The sequence below is a fragment of the Telopea speciosissima genome, chromosome 4 (genome assembly GCF_018873765.1).
Source record: "Telopea speciosissima isolate NSW1024214 ecotype Mountain lineage chromosome 4, Tspe_v1, whole genome shotgun sequence".
In the NCBI taxonomy this organism is placed as follows: Eukaryota; Viridiplantae; Streptophyta; class Magnoliopsida; order Proteales; family Proteaceae; genus Telopea; species Telopea speciosissima.
The window spans coordinates 24,444,393-24,471,017 of NC_057919.1; the positions used below are offsets into that span (position 1 = coordinate 24,444,393).

Here is a 26,625-nt window from a genome sequence, read left to right on the forward strand (position 1 = left end):
ATTCATAATTATGTCTACCTTTTTTTTATGGTGGGGAGGGGGGAATAGGTTGTAAAAATTCTAAACAACAATATAATTTTAGAAAAAACGACAATATATATCTGGCTTCCAATGTCTAACTAGTCTTCTTAAAAAAATAACATTTCATTAAAACAAATGGTTATAGAAACATTTAAAGGGGGGGAAAGAAAGTCTCTCTCAAGAACAACTGCTCCTAGCTTCTTATTATTTGTCGATTGATCGGGTTGTTCTTGGTTGAATTCAGTAGCACACAATTATTATCTGAGTTCTAATAATCTCCAGGAGAGATTCACAATGCCTTGTCTAACTTGAAGTGTTAACACCAACCACTCCCCCCCCCCCAAAAAAAAAAAAAGAAGAAAAAGTGTCTGCTACAGATCTCATACATGTACATGTGTTTTGTTTCTCTTTTTCATTTTCACATAAACATTATTTGTATGTAACTAAAATATTAAAAATGAATAATGTAATAAGCATTGGGAAAAATAAATGTATATATAAAAGTAAAAAATAAGAGCAAAAAAAAAGAGAGAAGGAAATTAACCCTTATATTCCATGCCTTACACTGCATGGATTATGCTAGTGCTACTGTTTTCTGGCTCAAATCTGACTCACTAACCGGTGGTTTTGCATGAAAGGCTGACTGCCTTGATGGAGCTCCTAGCAATTTCAGGGAGAGTGGAGAAGGTTCTAAATGTCCCTTAGCGGCCTCTCCTAGGCTTAGTTTAGACATGCCCACCAACTGGTCAACATTGACCGGGTCCTTGGAATGAATGGGAGTTGGCTTTAGGACCTGATGTTGAGAAGTCTCACCTTGGTTCTCTTCTTCTGCTGGGGCTGCACTTGGTGGCCAGAATGGAAAAGGGACAGGTAAATACGACGGGAAGAACCCAGGAATCATTGGAGGGAAATTACTTGACATTACAGTTTCTTCAGCTTCTGTGTGGGTTTCGTTAGAAGTACCCTCCATAGGTTCACATTCATGGTTGAGGGAGAGGTCTAAAGGCAGTTTGGGGTTTACACTCTCTGTTTCACCGGCTTGAGAAGTTGGCTGCAGTAGTTGCTCTTCTGTCACAATTGTCGACTCCATGGACTGAAAATTAAAGATCAAAACATCAAAGACAAAGTAGAGATTAATAATCAGGAATTTTCAGATACGTGCTAACTAAATCAGGTCGTAGAACACTACATATAGATGACCTTAGCACCATCATTACAGGTTGAGAACACCAGTTGATTTAGGAACTGGGATAGGTTCAACTGTTATTTCAGTCTATTAGGTTTAGAGATTCAGTGCTGCTGGTCATCTTCCAAAGGGCAAATGTGAAACTGAAGCACATAAAAATAGAGCAAGATCCTAGACAAACCATATCTGGAGCCATGTCAAATAGGCTGGACCGTCTCTTTCTCCGGGATGAATTACACTGCCGTATGAAATACTTTTGGGCATGGCTGGCCACCTGAGTCGGAGTCCTTGACATGACAAAATTACGTGCAATCCCTCGCCAATCCCCTTTCCCTAGCTTCTGGAGACCCATTAGAAATAGCCGGTGTTCCTCTTCTGTCCATGGTATGCCTGATAAGAGAAGCAGAAACCAAAACATTATCATATAAGGTGTTAACAACCTAACAAAGTTTCGTTATGACAATCAAATTCTGTCTTTATTTTCACCAACTAATTCTTCTGTAATATAGGTTCATCCTGCCATAATGCTCCACAAAAGGGTAGAAGAATATGAACTTAGGAGTAAAATAAAGCTCAAAGCAAAATGACACGATAAGAAGAAGCTTAAGAGAGAATGAAAAGAATTAGAATTTCTATTATAGTAAGAAATAGGATAAATTACAAAACACCCCCTGAAACCGGAACGAATCTCAAGTCACCTCCTCTTATTTGAAAGTACTCAGAACACCCCCTGCTTTAGAGCCCTATATGACAGATTAGTCCCTACTGTTAGTTTTATGCTGTTAACTTATGAAGTCAGCTGAATAAATTTTTTTAACACCCTAAACTACCCTTGACCATTGTGTAGTTACTATTTTGCCCTTGAAATCTAAAAATCCCCAAATCGATCTTCTTCCTCACACCACTTTCTTCCTCATATGACCTGGCAACACTGTCAGAGCAATCTCCCCACTCTCCAAAGAACTATCCAAACCCAACCCTCTATCAAGCCCTAATTTCATCTTTTCTCCTTCTCCTTCCTCCTCCCATTACTGTTCCCCTCTTCATTGCTGTTGCCGTGAACAAGTATGTTCCGCTGAATCTTCTCCACTGTCTTCTCCGATTTAACTCTTTGCTTGAGAAGATAACTATGGAAACTTTCCTGAAATAGGAGAAATTTGCAACCTCTCCCTCCATTAACCGACGGGAACAACAAGGACGTAGCAGGGAGAAGAAATCGAAGATGGAGATCGGAAGGGGAGTTCGGTTAGGATTACCAGAGCTACTCAAATCTCTCCTTCTGCCGAGCCCACATTACAATCCCGCCGCGAACAAGTATTTGGGCGTAGGAGTACTCTCAGCTTCAAAGGCGAAGACACCCGCCACAACTTCACCGACCATCTCTATACAGCCCTAATTCAAAAGGCATTCACACTTTCAGAGACGACGATGAACTCCGTAGGGGAGAAGATATCGCTTCAGAGCTCCTCAAAGCCATCGTTGGTTCGAGGATCGCCGTCATTGTCTTCTCCGAAAACTACGCCAATTCAAGTGGTGCCTTGACGAGCTCGTCAAAATCATGGAATGCAGACAGATGAATAGACAGCTAGTTTTGCCTGAAACAACCACCGCCGCTGCCGTCTCCGAGAGTTACAAAAGAGAGAGAGAGAGGAGAGATGGAGAGTTGGGTTTGAAACCATAGTTAGGGTTGGGTTGGGTTACAAAGGGATGGATTAAAGTTAAATATGACATTTCACTTTTTGGTTTGACTGAAGACAACACCGTTATTCTACCAAAAGAAGATAACACCGTTGGTGTAGAGGGGGACGGATGAGTATTTTCCAATAAGAGGGGGTGACTTGAGATTCGTTCCGGTTTCAAGGGGTGTTTCGTAATTTACCCTAAGAAATAAGTAACATACACTAGAGGAGGCTACAATTCATATAGATTAAACAAATTAAATCATCCAATAGCCAATAAAAGAAGGGAGATATAGCAGCTAATTACAATCTTTTTTTATCTCATCCATCTCCAAGGAGCACGGTAATAAAAACCATACCTTCACAAGTTTGAATTCCTCCAAACAGGAGAAGATTCAAGCAAAATTAAGCGTAAGACAAATAAGCGCGAGATTAGCAGTGAATTCAAAAATAGGAGTTAGAATCAAGAACTGCAAATTTGAATATCTTTTTACTCTGCATTTAATTTTTGGAATAGAAAAGACACTACGAGAAACTAGCCTACTGTCTACCTAACAAGGTCCACTAGAAGTGCACATCTGAAGTTGGAAACATCCTCAAGAGGAGCATTTCCCATCATTTACAACTTGATAATAAAAAAAATACATAAGTGCACAGATTTAAGCTTGGCTTAACCCTTGCAGAAGCAATTAAACCTTCCTTCATTTTGCTACCAAAGCACATAAATTCCTAAACATAAACGTAAACAAGAACTCAAAGAAACAGAAAGGGAAGCAAATAAGACGTACCATGCTTAGATGCTAGAATAACAAGACTCAACAGTTGCAAACAAGCAAAAGAGCGGGACTGCCTTTTGGGGGAGGGGATTAAGTCCAAAGAGAGAAAGGTAAACCTTTATGTATAGTTGTATACATGAATCTAAATCCACAGATGAAAAGCAATAGTCAAATAAGTATTCCATTAAGAGGGAGAACTATGAAAGAAAATTGTGGGTTGCAAGCTAGAATTTACTAGCAGGACATGTTGTGGCATTAATACATCAACCAATAAGAAAGACTACAATCAGGAGGGGAAAGGAGGTCCTGTTCCACTATCTCTGCCATATTTGTCTTCCATCTCCTATATTACTGTCAAAAGCTCTCCTTTTTTTTTGTTTTTCTCAAAAGATCAGTGAAAAAAATTTGTGCATTAAAGATAACAAAACAATTAACAAACCTATATAACAAAGATATGGACTGCTTGTATCAATTAAATTAACTCCTCCCTCCAAAAAAACAAAAGGTAAAATACAAAATCATCCCAATTGTCCTGTACATTATGAGTATTCTGGTCCCCCTACTTTGTCAAATGCTCTTGTTTAAGGGAAATTGGAAAAAAATTAAATAAATTATAATTAGTTAGATAACAGAAGCAGAATAACATAAACCTTTGTATGCAATCAGAAACTCAGTTGCAGAGAACAGATTAAATGGTGTGAGACTCAGTTGCACAAGTATGCAATCAAAAACGTTAGTCTCGGAAGCACTATACACAAATAGCCAAGGATATTACTAGTGTGTCCTTCATACTGAGTATCTTTCTGGTTGCTTTCCATATACACTTTCTTGGGTTTCATAATATCTAATTAAATTATCAGAAGAGAAATAACACTGACAAGATGCATTGATTAACCAAACTTGCTAGAAAATTACCCATTGTTATTAAAAAGAAAATCAATTGATCAAGGACTTCCAGCTTGAAGGATACCACAGCATAGGAATTAAGTAGTAGATATCCTTCAACAAGTGCTGAATTTTCTGTCATAGCGGTTTACTTCCACTTTGTTGGAGAAGGTGACATTGTATAAAACCTATTCCATTGGTATAAAATTATGAATATAATAAGAATTTAGAGGAGAAAAAGGATTTTTTGGAGGGTGTAAAAGCCAACAAAACTATTTTTTTTTAAATATAAACTGAAAAAAAAAATACCAAAAGAAAACAAAAGAAAAGTTATTGACCATAAATCCATTAGAACTTGGATTAAAACATCAAAAAACAGAGAGAATGATAATAATTGACAAACTAAAAATAATTAATGACAATGAAGTTATGAACATGAATAGCACCAACTATAATATGAACTGAAACACAATTTGAGGGCATTGTTATACCAATAATAGCAAACAAAAAAATTAATGGAAAATCTATAAAAATTCTAAGCACCAAAATAAAAAGGAAATAGAATGTAAAAGATGATGGAAACAAAAGGAAATTTTGGCAAAGTGCATACAAAATCATTGAAAATAGTTAAAGTGACATGACGACATACAGAACCAATGTAATAACAATTTCAAAATGGAAACAAAACTAAAAAAACAGAGAACCAACCCATTTGAAAAGCCAAGGGGGAAAAAATATTATAGTAAGGTGTTTATCCTAAACATCAAAAGAAGCGATCCCAAAAACTACAAATACATGTTCATCTATAAAAGACAAATAAGAATAGGGGAAAATGGAAAAGAATATAAATTTCCCCCCCTAGAGAGCATTATCAAAATCAACTATTACGTAGATCAAAATGAAAGTAGCATACTCACCAAAACGATCTAAAGTTAAAAAAGTTGAGGGGAAAGAAAGTTTAACAGTTCAACTAAAGAATTATCAAAATCAAATCTTAACCTAATCTAAGCAAAAGAAACTTCGAATCAGGACCCAATTGGTATATAAAAAAAATCGAAAGCAATAGCCGGTGAATAATAATTGAAGTAAAAAAGAATTCAAAATGCATATCAATCGTCAATCGAATCATATGGAAATCAATACAAACGTAGAAACGAATTCGAATAATAAATTAAGGAATGAAATAGGAAAAAAGACAGAAGATTACCCTTTTTCCTATCCCCACGGCAATTAGAAGAACAAGATGCATGAGCAGGATCATCAGAGACATAACCTTCGGCGACAGGGGTTGGATCACGGAGGGTATCAGAAGAAGGCGAACCAGGATTGGGAGATGCAGCAGCAGAGGATGATGAGTAATAGTGAGCAGAGAGGTTGCCCATACTCGCACTCTTCTTTATAGACCCATCCGTGAGTCGAACACCAAACAACTTCACCCCTCCTCTTGTCGGACAGGTGCGTGAGTTGTGCCCGTTATGGCTGCAATGAGAACACCGCCGAGTCATGGCGACTCAGGTTCCCCAAACGAGCTCGTTACTAAGAATATATGATGATCAACAGAGGAAGAAAAAGAAGAAGAGTTGCAGACAGACGCAGAGAGAGAGAGAGAGAGAAAGATTGGAACTTTGAAAGGATAATATACGTTTAAATGTGATCAGATTCGGAACTTATGGAAAGGTAGAAGAGAAGGAATATGGGAAGGAAGCTTTTAATGTGATCAGATTCGTGAGTTACAGAGAAAGATGGAAGAGAAGGAATAAATGGGAAGGCAGCCAAGAGAAAACGGAAGGATAATACTTTCTCTCTCTATCTCTCTCTCTCTATAGGTTAGAGGCTTAGAGGCTTAGAGGCTTAGAGGAGTTTTGTTGCATGAGTTTTTTCAATTTATCCTTTATCTGGAAAGGGTTTTACTTGGGGTGAAGAAACGTGTAATTACTAATTAAGGCTTGCATTTTGATTTTATTTACGAGATTTAGTCAAAGACTGAAGACGCGGTTGTTGTGCGAGACTGTGTACCGTACGGTACAACATTGATGTTACGTTTATAACCGTCGAATTGGAATACTCGTTTCTTTTTGGATTTTTAACAGACCGAAGAAATGGTGCGTATGTACGGATCTTGCTTCCGAAATTGTTTGTTAATCAAACGAATTGACCGTTTTAGCCCTTGAATGTAGGTGTGTATGGCCCTGTTAGTGTAATGGGGGGCTGTTTATCCTTCATCTGGACCGATTCTTAAAAGAGACAAATTTTAGGGGGGGAAAATTGAATTAAGGATATTTGAATCGGATTGAAATCAGTAAAAATTGAATTTTTATCTTATTTTTAGGGGGTAGGATAGCCATTTCTACCCCTCTGTTGGATGTACTTGATGTCAAGTACGGGCAGACAAATTGAGAGGATAAAAATTCGAGAATACCCTAAAATCTGTCAAGTCAAAACGTACAAAATCAGATTTTTATCCTCTTAAGTGCCCAATGCACCACACTTGAAAATCCAATCGTTAAGAGATTGAATTCTCAAGTGAGCTGTACTCAGTAGTACATTGCACTTGTGAGGATAAAAATCCTATAAAATCGGGATTGGTCATGATCAATTCCAATTCAAATCAGCAGATTCAATTCTAATTTTTGAGGATTTGGATCCTATGTGGCCTGGGTTAAGTATATTGCATGGCAAACTACATATTCTATTCTGAACAAACCCAATTAATTGTGTAGATTCATATCAATCTCAAAGCTACATTTCGGCAGCATCAACAACAAGGAGTAAGTAAGGAGTCGTACCCAAAATACAAAACCCTATGCTATACAAGAAGCAAGCCACAATTAACACAAAGATCGAATTACAGCCCTTTACTCGGATTAATGATCCTTTGGCCAGCAAAGGAAGCACCAAAAGCACATCCAACACGAATGCCTGCATTGAATTGAACCTCACGTACCCGCTGAACCTAGGGTTACTAGCGATGCCCAGGTACAGAGCAAAGAATGCCACAAAGCTCGTGTAAGGGATCGAGGATGGTTTGTGATGGCTTCATCAGTAGAACATAGAGAGGAGGATGGTTTGCGCTCGTGCAGTCCCTTGATGCTTCGACAAATGGTGGAAGCAATTGTCTTCTCGATGTAGCACAGAGGACAGAGAGGAGCGTGGAGACTCCGGAGACAAGGAAGGAGAGAACAATTGGGAGCATCTGAACTCATTTTTGTGCTCTTACATAGTTACACTTGTAAAATGCTCTGCTGAATGAACTCTAATGGTACAAAGTGCCACCATGATAACTGTTGGAATGCTTAGCGGGCATTCTTAAATTTGTAGAGAAAAAAGAACATCGGGTTTCCAAGTCGAAGAATCCACCAAACTAGAACCTTAGAATCAGCCTTTGTATCTAGAAATATGAAATTCATAGGATTATTTTAATATATTTTTTTCATTCCATGGGCACTAAACAGTCATGTTGCAGATGCGATGCACTAGGAGATAGGAGCAGTGGGTTTGCAGGAAAGAGGAGGAAGGGTAAATCTATCATTTCAGTATCCTTTAAGGGTAATTTAATTATTATAAAAAATTTAACTGATGACATCATCACTAAACTAACGGATATGACCTACTTGAAAGAAATGGCAAAATGCAAGAGGTGTTCAGGTAATTGTCTGAAAAACAGGGAATACTAAGATAACGGACAATAATCTAAGGGGTGTTCAAATAATTTTTCCTCTATTTTTTGTAATTATATGAGTCTTAGATTCCTATATTGATGATATCATTCTTTAAACAGTCATTGGATTTTTAAATCGATGTAGTGGGTAATCGCTACCAACCTATGCAAGGTTTATTGATTTTTTTTATTATTTTAAATTATTAAGTAAAAAGATCTCTACTTGATGACAAAAATCAGGATCAAAGGAAGCGAGTGAGAAATTTCAATGAGGCACGTGGCGGTTGGGTGGAGATGGGAAATGAGCACGTTTTCTATCCAAGTGGTCCCACAGTAAAATGAATGCATTACAATACATGTAGTTCAACAGAGCCACCATGACCTTACACGTGTAAAACTTCTAATGATTCGTGTGTCCATTATACCCAATACTTTATCCTCTTATCTTGGGGTCTTCCTTCCACTTCCAAGTTCCACCTCTCTCGTAGTCTCGTGCTCAATTTCCTTTCAATTTAAAGTTCTTCGCTTTGATTTGCCCTTTTAATGTGAAAACCACAACTCTATGATTGCATGTCAACATCTGATTGAGTCCAACCAGTGGGGAACTCCACCCATAATTCCAACTCCAACTCTCTGAAGGTTTGCTTATCAACGGAATCTAGATCGTCTCCAGGGAGACGTGCGCCCAGGTGCTGTCAAGGGGCATTCAATGGTTGAGTTGTGCTATGTATATCACGGTGCATACTTAAGGATGTGTGCGGTACAGCCCAATGGCTGACAGCGTCTTGGGCATTTCCTGCTCCCTAGAGACGATCCTGATCCTTATCAACGTGTAGCTTATAGAAAATTGGACATACTAAATCAATGTTTGGTATGCATTCTTAAAATGTATTTTAGGTTGATATCACATTTTTTATTGATAAAAAATAGTTGTTTTTATGGTCTTAGAATGCGAAATCAAATTAGAATACATACCAAACACAGCCTAAAACAATTGGCAGATCTACTGCCAGCATGTGCCCTCTCTCACTCTCTATACCCACAATTTTTTCTTCTCCCTGACCATGTGGCCTTGAATCATAAGGCATTCCTCCTATATCTCCATTGGCTTGGCATGAGAAATGTCAATCGGACAATTTGATTGGGTTTTCGATCCGGCTGAATCATTTTCGGTACAATACTAATCAAATTGAAGTTTTACTATGGAACCCCTTGATCGAAACCATATTTAATAGTTTAGCTGATTCAGTCCGGTTTTGGGTTTTGATTTTATTTCTATTGGTTTTTTTAAAAACAAAAAGAAAAAAAAAAAAAAAAAAATCCAAACCAAAGTCAAATCGATAAAACATTTGGTTCGGTTCAATTCACTGTTTTTTTTCAATCAGTTTTGATTGATCTGACTAGTTTGGGTCGGAATTTGCACCCTACATCTTAAATTAATATATATAAAATAAAGTTCACTGTATTTTTTTTCTTAGAAAGGCATTTTTGTCAGTTCACCCCTTGTTTTTAATATTGTTAGATCTAAACTAACGGAATGGGAGTGTGTGTTATAATCCAGCGTGGTGTGGGAGATTCCTCCTACACTAACAATGTAAGGAACCCTTTCCTTTAATATAAATTAAGGAAAAGACTGTAGTTCTAAGACGTGCCTCCTCAAAGTCCTCGCATCAATTATTATATTATTTTTTTTAAAAAGAAAATAGTGATTAAAAAAAATTTTCAATGTGAGAGGGTAAAGAGTTAATCCCAAATCATGGAGAGTACCTGCTTGCGGAGAGAACCCTCTCCCTATAAATTAAGTTTGACTCCAAGTTAATATTTTTACCATAAATTAATGGATTTGACATTTAGATGCATTCACCAACTAAATTCTTCTTAACAAAAAAAACAAACACCAACCAAATTCAAATCTCAGTAGATTGGGATCAGTGACTCCATATTCGTATTTGGAAGTCAACATCAACTAAGGGAAACGAAGTCTATGCTGCCAATGTGTAGATTCTTACTAGTTACTAGATGATTCGATCATTTACCCTTTATTAGTTGTAAATTGCATTCCATCTTAGTGATTCCTCTCCACCAATTAATTGCTCGAGTTTAGAGCATAGAAAATAGGGATGGGGTTCCTACGACCCAAGTGCCCAGGGAGTGCCTAAAGAGGCATCCAACGGTGCTGGGCTATTGAGCATAGAAGGATGTGTGCCTAGGTGGATCCTGGTGCATCTCGGGTGCTGGGCTCGCATGAGAGAAGCCGAATCCAGAAAACGGGCATGGATTTGTATCAATGACTCCATGTCCCTATTTAGTTATTCCCTATCTACAAATATTTATTAATTAAAGTATCCACATAAGGTTATCTGTTTTTTTAAGGTAATAAAAGTCTTTACATAAGGTTATCTCATATCTGTTTGATACCCATTTATGTGGTTATCTGTTTTTTTGTTTTTGGGCAAAGTATGTAGGTATCTGTTTGATACCCATTTAGTGCTCGACTTCAGATAATAATTGACGTGGATATCATATCCATATAGGTACAAATATGCATATGAACACCATGTAATACTTAGAGGGAATATTTCCTCATTAAGTTTTCAATCAATACATTTTCCCATGTGAAGATATAAAGGTTAATAGGAAATTTTGTTTAAAATTCAATTTAGTATAACTTTGTCAAACTAAAAAGGATAAATTAATCACAAGTATGATAAGCCACATGGTGGAGATGAACCTCAAAACTTAGATACACAACCATGGTTCATGATAGTGGTCTCGGATTGATGGATTTGCTTGGATTGGATCAGTATCAACCAAGATCAACTTGATATCCACTAGTACGATCTAAGGATAAAAATGTAAAAAAAAAAATTTATTTAAAAAACAGGGGCAATCCAATAGATTCGGCCTGATTCAGGGCAATACCAATACTGATCCTGATAATGATCTAGGGAATAACGATCCCAAGATTATGAACCATGGTGACATCAGTGATCCAAAGGTTTGTCAACAATTAACATGCTACATTTACAATAATGATTAAAATTGGAGATGAAAATTTCTTAAATATGAGGTTGTATGACATCCTTTTAATCAAAATCTTTTAGAAGCATAAATTGTTATGTGAACGAGTATGATTCAAATAAATTTTTTATTTATTTTTTGGCTAATGATAGACTTTCAGATTTTAATCACAAGGTGTTGTAAGTCCATATCTACATCAAAAGTGGATAGTTCTCAACTAGAGACAAAACTGGACATCCTATTTATATGATTGTCACATTATTTATTCTTCGGAATGAGGATTCTATGATACAAGTGTGAGTGCACATACCATGTGCACATAGTATAAGATTACTCAAGAGTCTTACATATATCACTGCCAGTTGATGAAGAATAGGATTATCATTAGTAGAGTTCAATTGGTCTTTTGACCTGAGAAGTGTTTGTCGTTGCGGTTGTGTATCATGGGTTTTGGCATGCCAATGGTTGATGTTTTCCTGATTAAATATTAGTGTACTAGATTCATAGTGTTTGAATGTAAACAAGAGAGATGCTCCACATAGAATCCACTACCTACTGGGAAATATCAAGAAGAGAGAATTTTGTGGATGATTGGACGAAAAATCCAGATTCTGTAACCATTTTGTAATGAGTTTACAAATTATTTTAAAAACTAATATCATTTACTATTTTATTAAATATTTTGATCCAATAACTGACACAAAATCTCTGTATACAGTTAGACATGTTTGATGGCTGAGATTTAGTAATAATATAATAACATGCCATATCATTATGTGATATTGTTTGGTGGATGGATTAATATGTAATTAATCAAAGGGAAAGTAAACGTTACCTAGACGCGTGCAGTACACTGCTCCTGTGTCTGGGAACAGTGGCACTGCACCGCTCATGCCCAGGTAGCGTTCTTTCTCCCTTAATCAAATTAACTTTTGAATTCTTACCCCAAAAAAAAAAAAAACAACTTTTGAATATTTACTACTTTGGGGAGGTAATGGTCTTAACTTATTTATTTAATGGGAAAGAGATCGCTATCTGGGCCTCTAGAGCTTGCACAAGCATGCTGGGCAATGGCAGCACGCTCACAAGTATCACCCTGGGCATGATTTTCGCATTTTTATGGGGGCAGTATGGTACTTTCATGTGTTACTATATCTAGGTGTAGGAGCCACGCTGGCCACACGAACAAGTAGGGTTCTTTTCCCCTTATTTAATATATAATTATAATAATCATTGATTAGATAAATTTTTCCTCATGATATCTAGATTAGATAAAATACCCAATGAGATTTTACTTCATCCCTCTTTTATAGGATACAAGGACACTCGGTATTGGCAATGGTACTTGTCATTGAATGGATTAACCAAATAAATCGGTATCGGGTTTAAGAATCTCATAGGGATTATGAATCCCAAACACACTCGAATAAAGAAGCTCACTCAAATGACTCGGATCCTCTCTAGTACGCATCGTGTCCAGGTCCAGCGAGCATCAGACGGTTGAGCGCACTCGGTGCACATCCCAATGCATTGCGTAGTCGTCGGATATGCACTAGACAAACGAACTGGAGAGAATCTAGTTCCCCACTCAAAGTGAGCAACCCAATATATTATAGAAGACAGAAGCAGAAGGGGAAAGAAAAAAAAAATGCTCTCCAACTCACTAAAGGTGCAGTGCGATGTAGTTCAGGGCTGAGAACTCAACACCTGGCAGGTGTGACATCCAATGGTGCCGAGCTCGAGAAGAAAGAAAAACAGTGACTCAATCGATCTTGGACCATTGGATGTCGTGTTTGCCAGGTGTCGACCTCTCAATCCCGAACTGCACCGCACTCGACGATCAAGGAATCGGAAAATATTTTAATCTGAATGGGAGATGACCACGATTTGGCCATTCCCTCTCTCCTCTCTCTCTCTCTCCCTCTCTCTAGTTGGTGAATTTAGTGTTTTTGGAACCCTAAAAGTGAGAGAGAGAGAGAGAGAGGGAGAGAGAGAGAGAGAAAGAGAGAGCCAATGTGTTTTTCTTATGAACGATGTTACTTGCAGTTCAAAGACAATCAATTTCTTCCTTATTAATTTTTGGGAAGAAAGTACTCTGTGAAGAAGTGTATTGATCACATCCAAACACAAAGAAAACAAAATGACCACCCCACCCCCATGATGCCAACGCACACTCATTGGCCTTGCACATGCATAGGGCCCACATTCCACCATAGAGAACACCGACCCTAATTTTGATGTGTTAAATTTCTCATGTAAAAGGAAATCGATGAATCGTTATCCCCTCCATTTCCTTTAATTTCTCGTATGGAGACAAAAATGATCACCCCACCCCTTGCCCAAAAACACTATCCAAGGTGAGGACCACTCCCCTATTTGGAATTGGAGGTGATAATTATTAGGAAGTCGGTTGAATCCTTCAGTACGTCAGAAGTCACCCGACACCCGTTGGCCATTGCAAGTCAATAGGCAAATCTTATTGGTCCAATTACAAAAGAATATGCCACATGTGGATACGAAGCCCTGTGTTCCAAGTCGGCGGAAGGCAAAGATTTTTTATTTATTGCTTTCTGCATGTGAAGCAAAGTGGATTGGATAAGCTATGAAGGAGCAAAAACTTCTTTGGTTCTGTTACTTTAAAATAAATAATAAGAAAGCCATTGGTATAGTAATAGATTATTAAAGAGCAGTTCAAGATCTCACCAAACAGTAAAAAAAAGCAGTTCAAGATAAAATATGTTATCTTATCTTGAGATAGAGTTGTTTGTTTCAGGAATCTTTGGGAGTCTTTATCATGTCTCAATTCTCATTATCTATCTCACCAGCTAAAAGAAGAGGAGGAAAAGATAAGAGAGTACCACATTCTGGGGATGACTTAGTTTTGCAAGTAAAAGATAAAGGTGGGGTATTCTTCAAGCATTTCAAACCTTACCCAAATATGGTGAGAGCCCCAATTAGATGGGTCCATCATGCAATTTGCTTTGTTTGTTGTGGCAAAAGGTTCTTGATCTGTTGTTTTATAATATTCAATTCAAAAACTTCAACTATTGGGAGAAGGGTCTTAGGTCACAAAAGATTTTACAGGTAATCAATGTAAGATTGTACTCTCGACTAGGGATGTAAATGGATCGGATATGAATCAAATACAGATCAATTGTGATTGAATCTAGATATTTCTTGTCCGGATAAAAATACCCCTAAACGGATATGGATGCGAATCAAATTCGAAATTTTGATTATCCGTTTACATCTCTGACTTGTGTAACCCAGACCTTTCTCCTCCAAGAATATGATTCACTCTTAATCCCTGTTTTTGTCTCATAATTCTCATTTCTTCTTTTTTTTAGAATCTGTTGAATCTTCAAAAGCCCTCTATATCACTAGTTAGATATCTATTCGGATCGGATAATTTTTTTTCAGATTATTCGAATAAAAATTTGGAAACCCCTAAACGGATACAGATGCGAATCAAATTCGGATGTTCAAATACCCGTTTACATCCCTGCTCTCAACACTCTTCCTCTAGTGATCATAGGCTTTAGGGATAATTGATTTAGGACTATTCTTCCAGCACTCCCCCTTGAGTGTAAGTAGATTAGAATCAGTCTAAAGTTGCCCTAAGCCTAGATTTTGGAACAAGATTAGGTCGATCCAAATTGATTAGAATCGGTATCGGGTTTTGTTGATTTGGATCGAAATCATGGATCTTAATTTTTGAAATAGTTAGGATGTAAGTGTGAATATATGAGATGATGAAAATTTTTAAAAGGGTAAACGATGTAGAGCAATGGGGAAAAAAACCCTATAGGGGGAGGGGGGAGCGTGGTCCTTGCGTCAAGACACAAAGGGGCAAAGTGACCACCCTGCCCCCAATGAAAAACGAAAATACCCTTATTGATACTTCTGTGTACGTTCTCATTGGCCCCAATACACATGTAGGGCCACACTCCCCCATAGAAAATTCTTTCCAATCCATTGTCGATTTATCCCAACAAGGTGGACCCACCCCAAAAACACAATGGGACTATGGTCAGTTTGATGGAGTTTACAATTAGTGAAATTTATGAAAATCGTAGTTAGTTGAACTTGTAATGGAATTGCATATTTCTATAAAGATTCCCAAAGTCTTCTCAAATGGTTACCACAAAACAGGCAGGAATTAAAGTCCAAAAAAGGGTTGGTGGGGTTCTTATTTTGTGACTCTTAAGCCAAGGTCTAAGGAGAATCTTACATGGACCACCAAATCCAAAGAAATAAAGGTCAAACCTGTAATATATGAACAATAAAAATCACAAGATTGCTTGCTGATCAAAAGCCAAAATAGACGGAACAAATTAAGCCATTCGACTTACCCGATAATGGATGGTTGAAGCCAAATTGGGGCTGACCGGTGGTGGTAAAACGGTCAAAATATGCCTTAACCCTAGAAATCCAATATATATCAACCGATCCGGATTGACTTGGTTGATTTGGATCGAAATCAGTCAATACGGCAGATCTAGATTGGAATCGGTTGATTCATCCGATCCAATCCTGATCTTCTAAATCGTGTCGGGTTGTCAAGATGTTTGTTGGACATGAAGCAGGATTTTAAAATCAAGATTTGGTGACAGAATCAGTTCCTATCGATTCTGATTCATATTGAATTGGAATCGGTCGAATTGGTCCAGTTAATCCTAAAATCAGAATGAAAAGACAGACATTGGGAGAATTTCAGGTGAACATTTCGATTCAGAATGGCAAACATCAGAATCGATCCGAGATGATTCTGATACGAATTGATCGATTCTTGATCCGATTCATCAATGCTATAAATAATTGAACAATAAGAGAGGGTGAGGTAGGGGTAATGAAGAGACACAGAGAGCCCACAAATATTACAATAGACCAACAGACACTAGTTGGGTCAAATGTTTCCTTGTTCCTTATTAGTAACCGACTTCTCAACCGACAAAGGCACGGATTGCAAAGAATTTCCTCTCTTTCACTGTTGATAATTTATTTAGGATCAGGGGTTTTAGGTATCGATATTGAATGGTCAATATTAAAACGTACCACTGCTATTGGTTAAAAAGATGTATTTTTTGGGAGAAAGAATGCCACCGATCCAGCTCTTGCATCGATCCAGTGCTTGAAATAACCGTTGCATCCCTAGTCATTTCCATCTTTTCAAAGGTTTAATGATTTCTCTCCATTTTTTTCCTTTAATAAATTTTAGACGATTTTGAACCAATATTGAGCGATATGTATCAGAGTACTGTGCTTCAGAATTGGTCGATACCTATTCCAAATTCGTGAACTAAAACATTGGTTGAGATTCATATTTTATAATGTGCAGTCCATATTATCATCTATTTAAGTAGTAGATTTCACCTATTTATATTTTGCTATTTAAAAAAAGGGCTCATGTTCTCTGTGCCGCAGCGCAGGTTGTGCTTAGACACATGGACTTGCCATTCAAGAGGACAGGACGATCATTGCGTCTACCCCCATGTGTCTGGGCGCAGCCTGAGCCCCCGGCACAGAGAACATTCTCCCTTAAAAAAATATTCCTTCAAAATAGATTGAAAAATCAATATTTGAAGAATGATCTAAATAAATTAGATTTTTCTTAAATAGATACATGTTATATATAAGAGGGTAGAAATTTCACACATGGTCATTTTTTTTAATTTATTTATTTTTGGTGGAGTGGTTGTCCCATGGGCTGGCAAAGCTTGCAATGGAAGTTTCAAAATCACCAAATTGCTTGGAAACCTAAAAGGCAAGATAGACAAAATAAATTAATGTATCAATAATTCTCTAGGACATATAAGGATGGGTTGCCTAATTTTCTTTCAAATAATAAATAATAATAACTAGCACCCACATTTTACATGTGATCTACAGCATTGTCTATCCAGGTGGTATGTTTCATCTGTTTGATGGTGCAAAGCTTTAAAAATTTGTTGAAAAGTCAGCCTCTGAAGAATCATTTAAATCATTTAAAAGTATAATAATACTTTTTTTTTGTTTTTAATTCTGAATATGATAATTCCGAAGGGTGTACATTTTAATATCAATCCCACATCTAGTCATATTTATTTACATGTGATCATCATTTATGTGTGGAAAAAGATTTTCTAAGCCGCCAAGGTAGGGTACATTAGCACTCTCTCATTCTATCTGTCTTTACTTCAAGAAATGACTTTGTCGCCGTCTTTCTTTCACATGTAGCTGTTCCATTGTATTTCATTATTGCTCTCCTCTATGTTGTTTCTATTTGAATGGAGAACTCTTTACTAATTTATCCATGCGGAAGGGGTTTGATGCCCGGCTGGGTGACCCCTACATCAGCATGGACGCCAATGAAAGCACGTGCATGGGCATCAAGGGGAGGCTGGGATGGTCATTGCACATCCCCACGTGAGAGGGCATAGGGAGTGCTATCGGACAACATTCTTTTTTATTATCTTTTTTTACACCACATGTAGCCATTCCAAAGGGAATGTTTTGATCCAATGTTTGAAACGGTCCATGATAAACTTAGAAAGAGTCATTTGAGGTGGCATGATCATGTTCAATGGAGCTGAGGCCTTCGAATGCCCCAGTGCAAAGGAGTGACTTAATTGAACCTGAAGGAACCAAAAGAGTTAAGGACAGACCTAAAATTACCATAGGAGAAATAGTAAGGAAACGTATGTTTAGCTTAAGCCTCGTACTATGTATGATTATGAATAAAGCTACTTGGAGAACAAGGATCCATGACCGACCTCATTTAATTAGAATAAGACTGATGTTGTTGTTGTTGTTTGCAACCCCTTTGTCAGTCACTCACATGGCTCAAATCAAGAGCCGCCCAACCAAGCTAGGCTAAACCACACCTATAAACATTAAATGGAACTTTCTATTCTGAATTTATTTCACGATCCACTTCCATGGAGATCTTATCCCTTTGATTGGATTAGGGAAGGGCAGTTTTGATCTTATACAATAAGGATATGTGAGTTAATGACGAACCCAAAGTCGACTGTATCGGATCGAATTGAATGATTTTAGTTTCAATTGTAATTTAAAAAAACATCTTTTTTTTTAAAACAAATTTATCTCCAATTAAAACCATTCCATCCATACAGAATCAGGTAGGTATCTATATCAGAAACAACCGATATCTACACAGATCGACCAATACCATTTCTGAAAATTATCATCAGACATTTATGCCATTACATCACTATTGGTCAAAGGTGAATGAATTTAAAAGATTAAATTTGATCCTGGAAGAAAGTTGTTTCTATTGGATCGAAGGTGGTTAAAGTTAGGCTAGGTTACCTGATTGAATATTGAACTAGATTGATAGATTTATATTTCCTTGGTTTCACTATAGGTTATTGGGACCTCATCTTCAAACATACTCCCTTCAACCCAAATACCATCTCTCTGAGAGCTATCTCGAATGCTAGGGAACAATGCTAGGGAACAGGTTCAAGCTTGCTACCTTCGTCCTCGGCCTGCTGTGAGAACAGTCAAATGGTTCGCTCCTCCAGATCCATATGTTAAATTCAATGTTGATGGGGCTAGCCATGGTAATCCGGGCAGTACAGGCATCGGCAACGTTTGCAGAACTTCCAATGCAGCTTTCTTATGTTGTTTCGCTCAAGGTATTGGCTGGAATTTTGCACTGGTTGCGGAGGCGATGGTAGTTTGGCGTGCTATGGTGATTGCAATTTCTCAGGGCTTCAACTATTTGATTATTGAAAGCGATAATCTGTTGGTTGTCGATCTTCTCAAAGATGTCACGAAATTCCTCCCTTGGAGAATTGCTACTATTATCGAGGATTGTTGACAGCTCAATACTATGTTCGCAAATATCATTTTCAAACACACTCTTAGGGAGGCTAATTCAGTGGCCGACTGCCTTGCTTCTTATGCTGCTTCGATTCAACAGGATTTATTTTAGTTTGATTCCCCCCTGATTGTATTTGATTTCGATTGTTCTCTGACTCTTTTAGAACTTTGTTTCATCGTTAATAAATTATTTTTATCACAAAAAAAAATAAAAAAAAATTCACTATTAGACCGATCACTTTTCTGTGAAAACAGGTTTTCTTGTCTGACCAAGACTCGGGTGACTGCCATCCTTTGACCAAATGTTCATTGGACCTGGTCCAAGTAGGAAACCCCTTCCAAAATAAAAATAAAAATAAACAAAAATAAATTTGAGAGAGAAGAAATTTCAGAGTCAATTTCTCGTGTAAATGGACTTTCATGAGTTTCATATGGTGCAAGTCAATATTGTCATGCTTTGCAGCTACTGGTTCTGCATCTTATCTTTGGCCTGTTCGAGTACAGTGTTATATGCTCTCTGATGACTTTTCAATTCTTTTCTTGTTTCGTTTCCGTACTCTTAGTTTTTTTTTTTTTTTTTTTAAAAAAGAAAAAAACTAACTTAGATCCGACAGATCCCACATGGGACTCTTCTTGTTGAAAATTTTATTTTTCTCTTATTGTATACCTAAAGAAGATTAGAATTAAGGATGTCAATTTAGAATCGAAATCCAAATCAAAATTATAGAAATCAGTTGGACTTTAGTTTTGAAAAAAGAAAATTTATTGGATTTTGTTTGGTTTCAATTTTAGACTAAAAACCATCAATTTGAATAGAACAAAATAAGGTATAAAACGTATAAATTGAATAGAACAAAATTTAAACCATACTAAACTCTACAATCATGTGTCTCTATTGAGTTGTGTGAAATTATCTAGTATGGGTTTATTTGTTATGTGAAAAGGTTGAAAGGTACCAGATATGACATTATGAATTTCTATCTTCATGCGGTTGTAATTTCTTTCCCACCTTTATATGTTCTGACAGCTGGTTATTTCTACTTAAACCGAATTTAATCAAAACTATCAAGACCGTGTAAGATCCAAATGAAATCAAATATAGAATCGAACAAAACTGAACCAATTCAATTTGTTTTCGATTTGAAAGTTATGAAAATTATTTGGTTTTAATTTATACATATTGTATCTTGAATTGAACTAAATCCAAACCGATTAACATCCTTAGCTACAATCCAATAGTCTGGCTATGCAAGGTTTTCTTAACATCATCCGAACTCGGGACAATCAGATATCCAAATAACCCAATGGTTAGTAAGCCCATTCAAAATAAATTGTGCTAGGAGTCTTGGACAGGCCCATCAATTGCACTTTGGGTTCGGCTCAATGGGCTATTGTGTTAAAAGGGTGAAATAGTCTTGCCCTTTTAGAAAGGGAAAAAGAATGTTATTTGGTTGCGTGGCTCTTGCACCCAGATACAGGAGTACGAAAAATTACCATCCAACCCCTTCTAAAGTTAAAATTTTCATTTATATTGATGCCCCTATGTGCATTCTCATTAGCCCCCACACTGATGCAGGGGCTACACAACCAAACATTGATCTCTTGCCCAAAAAGAAATTTCAGATTACCAATTTTCCATGTTAAAATTGGTTGTATACTTGTATGAATGAGACCCAGATTCTCTCCATCTATGGTGATGATAGTATCTCTTCATCTACCCAATATATCTCCAAGAAGAATCTGTCCCAATGGTACACACATGGACAACATCACAATGAACTTGCTCAATTCTGCCATAAATAAGGGAGAATGTTCTCTGTGCCGCACCACAGCCTACGCCCAGGCACATGGGCAGCCTGTGTAGGGGACAAGGTGGTCATTGCGCCCACCCCCATGTACCTGGGCGCAGGCTGCGCTGCGGCACTGAGAACAGCAACCCTAATTTTTAGGACAGTAACCGAATCCAAAAATAGTTTGGAAGAAAGGATCAGGCTTTGGTGGGTAAGGGAACCTCTTGTATTCTTTTGTAAATGGGTTCAACAAGTACATATGGCATTAAGATTAGATAAACAGAGTAACCTAGTAAATGAACCTGAAACCTTCTTTTGGAAATTTCTTCCAAAGTATATATGATATTATATGTAAATAAAAGGGATATTGAGTACTTATCTGAATTATAGACAAACCCAGTCGATCAGGTTGACAATAAACACCTTATATGATATCACGAATTTGAGCATACATGAAGAAACTTAAGGAATGGGATTCAGTTGTACCACCGGGCACTCCCCTTAAAACCTTAGTTCCTTTTTACTGGTGCAACATGGTTGGTGTGAATTGGTTTCTCTAGATAAAAACAGCCCTTATTAGCCCTCTAGTCCACGTGCACTCGCAGACTAGGCCATTGCGGCACATTTCACAGTTGTGCTCAATTAAACAAAAAACAAAATAGAATTTTGAATTATCTGAAAAAAAAAACTGTGTTGAAATGGGCTTAGCAACATTTCTATATATAGGAGAAGAAGATACACTTGGAATAGATGTCTTCAAAAGACATGCCCAAAGAAGGATAAAGTAAAGAATGATCCTTCCTAGCTTTGCCACTTATTATCCTTCTTTTCCACAAATAAATACAAGCCCAACCCATTGAAGCTTATCATGCTTTGCTGCTACAGGGACTGCATACCTTTATCTTGGTGTATGGGACTATGTGTTATTTGCTTTCTAATGAATTCACAATTCTTTCCTGTTTGGGTTACCATGCATCTTACACGTGCACGACCATTCTATTGAAGATTTTATTTTTCTCATATTGTATACATAAAAGAGGACTACACTCCACTCCAATCAATTTGGATCCTCTATTGTCGAACTGCCCGGTAAGACTGTGCTGCCTTGACACAGGGAGGTGTGCAATGACCACCTAGCGCCTGGTCCTAATGGGAGTAAGGCGGTCATTGCGTGCCTCACTATGTCTGGGCAGCTCAGCAATAGAGGATCTGAATTCCATTCCAATAGTCAAATATGTTTGTAAGTAAAAAAGCTTTTCCGAGTATTTGAGTCAAAGATACAATAGGTCGCAAATAATGTATAGCACATGAAAATACATACGGTATATAAAAGTATATATATGCAAATATTAGAAGCATAAGAAATAAAACAAGTAACACGATTGACTAAACCACAACATCAAATTTAACGTGGAAAACCTTTTGGATGTGAATTGAAAAACCTAAGAGACAATTTCAAAAGGAATCCATTAAAATCAAATGAGGATTATAATGTTTATCTTTTCAAATTGCACAAAACTTAAGATTTACAATAGGGAAGAGAGAAGAACAATACCACTTGAAGTAATACAAGGTTACCTTACAAGCATCAACAAGATGAAAGTATCCCATCTTTAAAAGCCACTATAAATAATTCTTCCGAAAGCTTGGAGAAGCAACTGAAAGTACAAGCACCAGTTCAGTTTTCAAACTTGATCAAGAACATAAATATTTTATGGGATTGAATTCCTTGCTATGTAGTGCATGGTAGCGCCTCTTTGTGTCTATATCTCTCCTCCTATAATAACGGGGTAGATATGTCATTTCATAAGAGGGAAGAGAGAGATAGACACAGGAAATGGGAAACGCTATCATATGCTACACAACCTAGCAAGGTTTCATGTACGGCTGTGCATAGTGCACGATCGTACTTGAAACCCAAGACCCCTTAGAATTCCAAAGCCACCCCCTATTTACAAACCTTTCAATTTCCGAGAAGGCTTCGTTTGGTTGCAAGGGGAATTAAAGGGAAGGGAAGTGAAATTTTCATACTTAAAAAAGTAATTTTTTTAATCATTACCCCATGTGACACCATGTGACAATATATCTAACTCCAAATCGTTCCATATTTGGTTATTAAATTTCACTTTACTTTGCATCCATTTCCCTTTAGTTTAAAATGTAAAATAAATATTACATGTAAAATATATCTTTACTAGATATGGTAAGAACTTTAAGTAATTTATACAATCACATGGGATAATGATTACAAAAGTTTTTTTTTAAGGTTTAAAAAATTTCCTTTCCCTTCCCTTTAATTCCCCTTGCAACCAAATGGAGCCGAAACCACTTCCTTTTTTTGTAATTTTGTTGATAAAAAATGGATATACATTGAGAAGGGCCACAATTTGTTTCTACAGGCCCATCAATTACCCATTGGTTTGGGCTCAATGGGCTAATCTTTTTATAGCCTATTTGGTTGCGTAAATCCCTAGCTGTTGAATCAATAGAATCATGATTCTCAATTTCGTGTAGTGTTTGGTTGATTAATGAGATGACATCTGGAGATGCACAAGATCCACCATTTACACTAAAAATCGCAAATCCAAGCATTTGTATAAAAGCCTCGACATCTGGAGATTCACAAAAAATCGGGATTTTCCTCAATTCACGGCAACCAGCCGCAACTCTACTCCTCCTCCTCCTCGTCGTCGTCGTCGTCTCTGCTCCTCCATTCGGATTGCTGGACCGAAATGGTTGTGAATTCATCTCGCTAAAGGAGTTCTTATTAGTGCCAGAGTTCATATTTGGTTGCGAACATGTTTTTCACTATTTCACCGAAAGGATAGGAAGGAAATGCCCAAGCCAGAAATCTCGCGGAAGGAAATTCTCTCAACTCCCATCTACAGATCTCGCGTGTGAAATGGTAATTTTCAAACCCTAATCCTTCTTACTTCTCTTATTTCCTTTCTTCCTCTGAAATGTTATGTTTGATTACATATTTTTTGGTCATACATTCATGGAGATCGCTACAGATTCGATCCAGATATGGTTATTTGGTTAATTTTTTTTCACCTGTGAATTGATTTGGTAGGATTACAGTCGATTTTTTTTTTGTTCCGCTAATATTATTTATATTCGTTGATCAACAAAGCTCCTATTTAGATGATCCGTGAAAATGATAAATTGTTGTAGCATCTTTGTTCTAGATATATGTAACCAAACAGTTATTGTGGTAGATTTAGGTTTCAGAATCAGGTAACCAAATAGTTATTTTGTCAGAATTTCAAATCCACATATACTTAATCTACGAATGTTACATCAAAATCAATGTAGGCACCAAGAGATTTAGATTTAAACATGGCAACCAAACACGGTGACAGTAGTTTGCTTTTGCGGATTACATTTTGTTTGGGCCTTTGGGCTTTGAGGTACCTTGGGCGTAATTTATTGAAATAGAAGGTTGTCAGGCGCAATTTTTGAAACGCAGGTACTCCGAGCGCTATTTAGAAATTCACCCTAAAAAAAAGGAAAATAATTTTAACAGGTGGACGAAATGGAGGGTTTCTCCAAAGTTGGATTTGCAGATTCATCAATGCTTTCCACGTCGTCCAGTCCCCAAAACTAAAAGCTAAAAGCTTCGAGAGTAATCTCTCGACCTCTGTCCTTCTCTCTGCCTCTCTATCTCGCATGCACACGGACACCAGTGATAAGCGTTAAGGGATGGAACAAAGTATTTTAGAAAGCGAGCGTCTTCAAATGGAGCAGATAAGGGAGCTTGACATGGAGGAATTGCAGATCGAGGAAGTCGATGACACTTGTTCCTCATCATCTGACGCTTCCAAGTAAGTCTTTTTCCCTCTTCTCTCTCTTTCTCTACACAACAATCGTCGCCTCTATGTTGTTAACTAGTAATTTTTTGTCCCCAAAGTATTCTCTGTTTCCTTAATCTGCCTTTTTGGTTTTCGGAAAAAAAGTTTTTGGTCTCAAATCCGGCTTGTGAGTAAAATAACGATCGCCATGGGAAGCTTAATAGTAGAATTAGTGATCATGGAACCAGGAAAAACCTCCATCTTTGATTTTATAATACTTTAGGTTCCCGTTTGCTTGTTGGTTTCAGCGTCATTTTGCCTGACATAGCTCAATCCAGAACACAGAAAGAAAACTGTAAACCACGATGTGATATCTCTTGCCGCATCAATTCTCTATGAATATTCAATACAGTGAGTCAAATTTGAACGCTCCCACCAAAAAAGGAATAAAAGAAAAAATTTGCAATCAATTTCCGTCTCATCTGACACTATCTGATCGAATCATTGGAATGGAATTGATCTACGATGTGGGAGCAGTCCCACCTTCTATTTCCGTGCAATAGGCTGTTTTTTAGGAACCGAGAATAATCTGTTGTTGAAAAATTTATCTTAACATGGCTAATGTAGTTCTAGATAGGGTAAAGCCCTACTAGAAGCCAAGTAAAATCAAATTCTTATAGAGTCTGCTGTTTGGGGCAGATTTGGGGTTGTTTAGAGCAAATTTAGGGTTTAGGCTAGGGTTAGGGGTGAATGTGATATATGGTAATGATCAGCAGGTCTAGGGGATTATTTTGTTATAAAAATATTGGGATTTGGATGAGTTTAACATTCCTGCAGAATTAGGGTTAGGGTTTGGGTGTTAGGTTTCAGGTTCTAGGGTGAAACTTAGGTTTTTATATGGGAGTTTGAAGTTGGGTTTTGGGTCGAGTGTAACTAGCAGTAGGAGGCTGGTTCGATCAGATTTTGGGAGGATTCTGCTGGTTAAGTTGGGCTGGACAGAATGTAGATTGATTTTAAGGTTTTGGGTTTTATGGGGAATGAAGGGAATTAGGGTGCAGATGATTAAAACAGAAATTAAAGGGGGATCGAATGGGGAAGGAGAAGGAATGGAAAATAGAATTTAAATTCAATCTTACCACATGATTCCACCGGCAGCAGTTTGAACAAAGAAGGATAGAGCCACCTTCAAAGAGAGAACCTCCCAGCCGTCACGGCATAAGGAGTCACAGGAAATCCACTTGTCCTTCTTCCTTGATGGATCCACAAGGCAACACTCCAAGGAGTAGGAGCAGCAGCAATCGGCAGCCAGCAAACAGTCTTTTCTTTTCAAAAATTCAATTGTGGGGGAGCCTCCACGATTTATCTTATTTATAATATGGCTTTATGCCAAATCCTAATACAAATTAATTACCTACTCACTTAAAATCGTGGAAGGGACCTAATTAAACAAAGCTAATGACTTAAAAACCCTGAAAAGACTTAATTACCCCTATTAACTTAACTTAAAAGATTCTAACTTAAAACTACTGATTTAAAAGGAGATTCATTACTAGCCAATAGGATTTAAGAACCTATTAGCCAATAGGAACACTTCACTTAAATCAGACCAACTGAACCAATTGGATGCAACCAATTTAAACCGGTTCAATTTAAAAAACAGAAAATAAACTTAGTATGGAAAATGCAAGCAAAATAAACCTAACCTATGGCTCCCTAATTAAATCGTAAGTTCAGGACTTCTTCTTCTTCTTCTTCTTCCTACTTGGGGCTGCATCAATGGCACATTGCTAACTATGGCATATTGCATTGTTAGTTGACACAATCTGCACCTGATTTCCTTTTTTCCTTCATATGAAACTCGTTAAAGGTATTTGGTGCTCCGCTGCCTACACCTGGACATAGAAAGTCCTTTGTGCTTCTTGATATATTTTATTCTATTGTTCGAATTTATCTTATTATGCAACAGCTTACCTAGTTCTTACTACCTGCCC

General features: G+C 37.3%; 2 protein-coding genes across 2 annotated transcripts in view; one reads left to right on the forward strand and one right to left on the reverse strand.

The window, feature by feature from the left end:
- Nucleotides 1–410: 410 nt before the first annotated feature.
- On the reverse strand, nucleotides 411–6,158 carry LOC122660554 (transcription factor MYBS3-like). The gene is made up of 3 exons (XM_043855915.1): nucleotides 5,755–6,158; nucleotides 1,389–1,597; nucleotides 411–1,114 (listed from the first exon to the last, which is right to left on the reverse strand). Exons 1-3 carry the CDS (start codon nucleotides 6,050–6,052, stop codon nucleotides 596–598), a joined length of 1,026 nt encoding a protein of 341 aa, XP_043711850.1. The 5' UTR covers nucleotides 6,053–6,158; the 3' UTR covers nucleotides 411–595.
- An 18,195-nt stretch (nucleotides 6,159–24,353) lies between these two features.
- LOC122659788 (protein cereblon) overlaps nucleotides 24,354–26,625 on the forward strand; it is a 29,697-nt gene continuing 27,425 nt past the window's right edge. Inside the window, exons 1-2 of the mRNA XM_043854924.1 lie at nucleotides 24,354–24,398; nucleotides 24,438–24,667. Of these exons, the coding sequence (XP_043710859.1) occupies nucleotides 24,546–24,667 (122 nt within the window). The 5' untranslated portion in view covers nucleotides 24,354–24,398; nucleotides 24,438–24,545. The remainder of the gene's footprint in view (nucleotides 24,399–24,437; nucleotides 24,668–26,625) is intronic.